General features: G+C 41.4%; 1 protein-coding gene across 1 annotated transcript; it reads left to right on the top strand.

Moving 5' to 3' along the window:
- Nucleotides 1-449: 449 nt before the first annotated feature.
- LOC309550344 (olfactory receptor 5AP2-like) lies at nt 450-1,382 on the top strand (the record flags this gene model as incomplete). The annotated part of the gene is made up of 1 exon (XM_082250741.1): nt 450-1,382. The coding sequence occupies one exon, from the start codon at nt 450-452 to the stop codon at nt 1,380-1,382; it is 933 nt and encodes a 310-aa protein (XP_082106867.1).
- Between the last annotated feature and the right edge of the window lie 3,301 nt (nt 1,383-4,683).

Below are 4,683 nucleotides of genomic sequence, written 5' to 3'. Positions count from 1 at the left end.
AGCACTGTGTTAGTTCATTGAGTCTTCCTGTCAGATTGTATCTGCTCGGCCATTTGATGTACGGGCACACAGATACACTGACAGGTCTGAAGGAGACCTGCATGGCACCAGTGATCTGCTAATCGCTAGGAAAATCTTTAGAGCCTCCAGAAACCAAAAAAAAGTAAATAAATACACTTTTTTGCCTGAAAAAAAATGTACATTTATTATATTTTTGTTAAAAGGTGAACTTATCCTTTAGGGTACAGTTCAGTGCAGTATATCACCTGGATGCATCTTTTTTATGTTATCCATAAACCAAATTTAACTTCTTATAGGTTTGTGTTGTATGTCCACAAAATTATTTATTTTCATAGGTTTTTCCCTCATATAGTTCTTTCTTATTTTGTCCCTAATTTCACAAAATGTTCAGCTGTAGACCAATCAACTAATATTAGAAGAGTGTGACCATGGCAGCTGAAAACCAAAGTAAAATAATAGAATTCATTCTTCTTGGACTTACAGACAATCCCAACATACAACCATGGCTGTTCCAGTTATTCTCACTTTTCTACGTTACCACACTGGCCGGGAACTTTCTCCTTATAGTGGCCGTCAGAACAAACAACCATTTGCACAACCCTATGTATTTATTTCTTACTAATTTGTCCTTCTTGGACATCTGTTATACATCAATAATTGTGCCCAAGATGCTACTAAATATTGTTTTGTCTGAAAAAACTATTTCATATACTGGTTGTGTTCTTCAAGTTTTCTTCTTTCTTTTTATGGCTGAGACAGAGTGCATACTGTTGGCTTTCATGGCCTATGACCGATATGTGGCTATCTGCAATCCCCTACGTTACAATGTTATTATGAATATAGTCTCTTGTATGAGGATGATTGGTTTGTCTTGGATGGCGGGTGGTAGCATAGCCTCCTTAGATATATATTTTATATGCCATTTAAGATTTTGTGGACATATCACCATCAACCATTTCTTTTGTGAAGCTCCATCCTTACTCCAGCTATCTTGTGGGGATATCTTAGTGGACAACATCATAACTTTGGTTGGTGCATCCATATTGCTTCTGATCCCCATGTGCCTAATCCTCTTTTCATATATACACATTTTCCTAATCATTGTGAAACTACCTTCTGGGCATTACAAAGCCTTCTCCACATGCATATCCCATCTTATCGTGGTGACCATCTTCTATGGAACAGCCATATTCATGTACATGAGACCGAGGTATTCAGATACCAAAGTGACAGACAAGATGGTGTCAGTTTTCTATACAATTGTTACACCAATGTTAAACCCTTTAATCTACAGCCTAAGAAATAAAGATGTTCAAAAGGCTATTGGACAGTTGGGAAAGTGCGTGGTTGTTCTAAGGTAACAAGCCCTATTTATGGATAAACCAGTTTTTTTTTCATCAGACCCGAACAGACCCAAAACAGGAACTGACATTTTGAAGAGGCCAAAATTGAAGAATTGTATTATGTCCAATGAAATCGTTATTTGGTTGAGTTTGTTTTCCACATAACTTCAGTGAATATTCGAATCAAACAACGTCAGCATATAGAATGTAAGGCTGGCATAAACGAAATTCTATCTATCTATCTATCTATCTATCTATCTATCTATCTATCTATCTATCTATCTATCTATCTATCTATCTAAAAAAAATGGTGTGGGGTCCCCCCCAAGATCCATACCAGGCCCCTCGGTTCTGGTATGGATTTTAAATGGAACCCCACGTCAAAATAAAAAAAAAGGGTGTGATGTTCCCCCTAAAATCCATACCAGACCCTTATCCGAGCACACAGGATGGGGGTGGGGCCGAGTGAGTGCCCCCCTGAACCATACCAGGCCACATGCCATCAACATGGGGGGGTGGGTGCTTTGGGGCAGGGGGGCTCTGCCCCCCATCCCCAAAGCACCTTGCCCCCATGTTGATGGGGACAGGGGTCTCTTCCCCACATCCCTAGGCTGTGGTTGTGGGGGTCTGTGGGGGGAGGCTTATCGGAATCTGGAAGCCCCCTTGAACAAGGGGGCCCCCAGATCCCAGCCCCCCCATGTTAATTTATATTGGGTACATTGTGTACAATGTATGTGTGAATAAATTACTGATGTCAAGTAATCACTGCACCTGAGCAGTGCATTGTGGGGCGGCTTGTGACATCAGATCCCTATAAAAGAGCTGCCAAACTCCAGCAGCTCATTAGCATGGGAAGCGTTCGAAGAAGCAGGAGCTTCTTTTTTTTTTCTATTTTTTGGTTGTGGGCAGGCGACTGATCATCAGGGGACACTATTTTTTTTATTTTTTAATAAAGAACTTGTCCAAAACTGGCTTTTGTCTTTATTTTTTTTGTACACTTTTTTGGTAAATGGGTAGGGATATTCACATGGGGGGGCAGCTGGGATCTGGGGGCCCCCCCAGTTAAAGGGGGTTTCCAGATTCCAATAAGCCTCCCCCCCGCAGACCCCCACAACAACAGCCCAGAATTGTCAGGAAGAGATCCCTGTCCCCATCAACATGGGGGCAAGGTGCTTTGGGGTGGGGGGGCAGAGCCCCCCCTGTCCCAAAGCACCCAACTCCCCACATGTTGAGGGCATGTGGCCTGGTATGGTTCAGGAGGGGGGGCGCTAGCTTGCCCCCACCCCCATCCTGGCCAGCCAGGCTGTGTGCTCAGATAAGGGTCTGGTATGGATTTTAGGGGGAACCCCACGCCATTTTTTTTTATTTTGATGTGGGGTTCCATTTAAAATCCATACCAGAACCGAGGGGCCTGGTATGGATCTTGGGGGGGACCCCACACCATTTTTTTTAGATAGATAGATAGATAGATAGATAGATAGATAGATAGATAGATAGATAGATAGATAGAGATATAGGTATATGACCACACTGCCCAGGAACTTGTGTATTCAGCCTAAGCAGGCTTGACAGTGGCATAGGTGGTAGAATACCAGGCTTGCAATTGAGATGGTTGTGGGTTCAAATCCCTTGGCCAGCTGAATTGGAATCAGAGGTCAGAGTCCATAATAATGCGGGAACTCGAAGTTCCCACGAAGAAGCCTAATTTGTTTGTCATTCAATGTTTGACTCGAACTTGAAGCTTATCCCTATTATCTACTATCTCTATCTATCATCATCTATTTATCTACCTATCTCTATCTATCATCGTCTATTTATCTACCTATCTCTATCTATCATCGTCTATTTATCTACCTATCTTCATCACTGACAGGCTCTAGTTAACGCTATTTTCCTCACACACATAGAGCTTTCTTTTGGTGGTATTTAATCACCACTGGGTTTTGATTTTTTGCTAAAAAAATTTAAAAAATATTGAAAACTTTGAAAAACAATGCGTTTTTATTTGTTTCTGATATACAAATTTGCAAATAAATAATCTTTCTTCATAAATGTTGGCCAAAATGCATTCTGCTACATTTTTTTTGGTGAAAAAAACTAAAATCAGTGTTTATTATTTAGTCTGTAGGAAAGGTATAGAGTCCACAAACTATGGTAAATATATCTGAAAATCGATCAATCCTGATGTACTTACAGCCTTCTATTTCTTGAGACCCAAAAACACCAGAACAGCACAAATATCCCCCAAAGTTTTGGAAAGTATAATGTCTTTGATATTTAGTAAGAGGCATGGTGAGTTTTTGGAAGTTGTAATTTTTTGTGTCATTTTTTTGGAAAAAAAATTAGGAAATGAAAAAAAAAAATCACAATTTTTTTTTTTTTTACATACTGTCACCAGCGCAGTACAGCATTATCATTGAACAGGTGTGCTGGTGATCAGAGACACCGACTGGTGACAGTATGTAAAAAAAAATAATAAACCCTAAAACCGTTATTGTCCATTCTATCACAGAAAGAACTGAAATACTGGTGGTCATTCCCCTTTGCACTCAAGTTTACTTACAAGAACAAGACATACTCTTTTTCAAGCTTCTCAGACGGTGAAAAACTACTTCATCACCTTCATTTGCTTCCTCAAACATCGGACCCAATCCCCTCCACTTCGAGCTCTGGATCCGCCAAACGCCCTAACCCATCTAGCCCTATTGCTCCCCTGTGGCACAAGTCGAACTTCAAGCGCTCCAAGGACGGAAAGCCTCCCTGATCATCTCTAGCTGACTCTCCTACCATTTTCATACCTGGGGTATTTTTGCCCCCATTAGTGACTTCCTCCTCATGTCCTGAGTCTGGCGAGTTGCTAAGTTATTTTTGTTGTCAACCAACTGACTGCTTTACATTTACATTTTGAACAACCCCCCCCCCCCCCTTTTTTTTTTTTTTTTTTTTTTGGGTTTTGAATTATATCCCCTGGATTTGACTGTTTCCCATACACCTGATCGATGCAAACATCATACGCTCGGGCTAGGCTACCTAGTATGGTCCAATGACTCCGGTCATTTGCTTTTCAATCTTTCATTGGGAAACGGGATGTGTTACGTTATATAATGTATATGGCTGTTCTTTCATTGTTATTCTTCATTTTTGATATATAATATGGGCGGGAGCCCAGCCGGGGTGGCCGGATGGCGCCTCCTTTGATCACGAGAGAAAATCTCGGTTCTCTCTCGTGATCTTTTCCAGCCTCCCCAATTTGGGGGGCAGGAACTGTGCGATACCATTTGCCGGGTCGCAGCAGACCTCGACCCGGCAACTGTCATCC

The sequence above is a fragment of the Pelophylax lessonae genome, assembly GCF_965119305.1.
Source record: "Pelophylax lessonae genome assembly, chromosome: 3".
Classification (NCBI taxonomy): Eukaryota; Metazoa; Chordata; class Amphibia; order Anura; family Ranidae; genus Pelophylax; species Pelophylax lessonae.
This window is presented reverse-complemented; position numbering and strand designations above follow the sequence as displayed.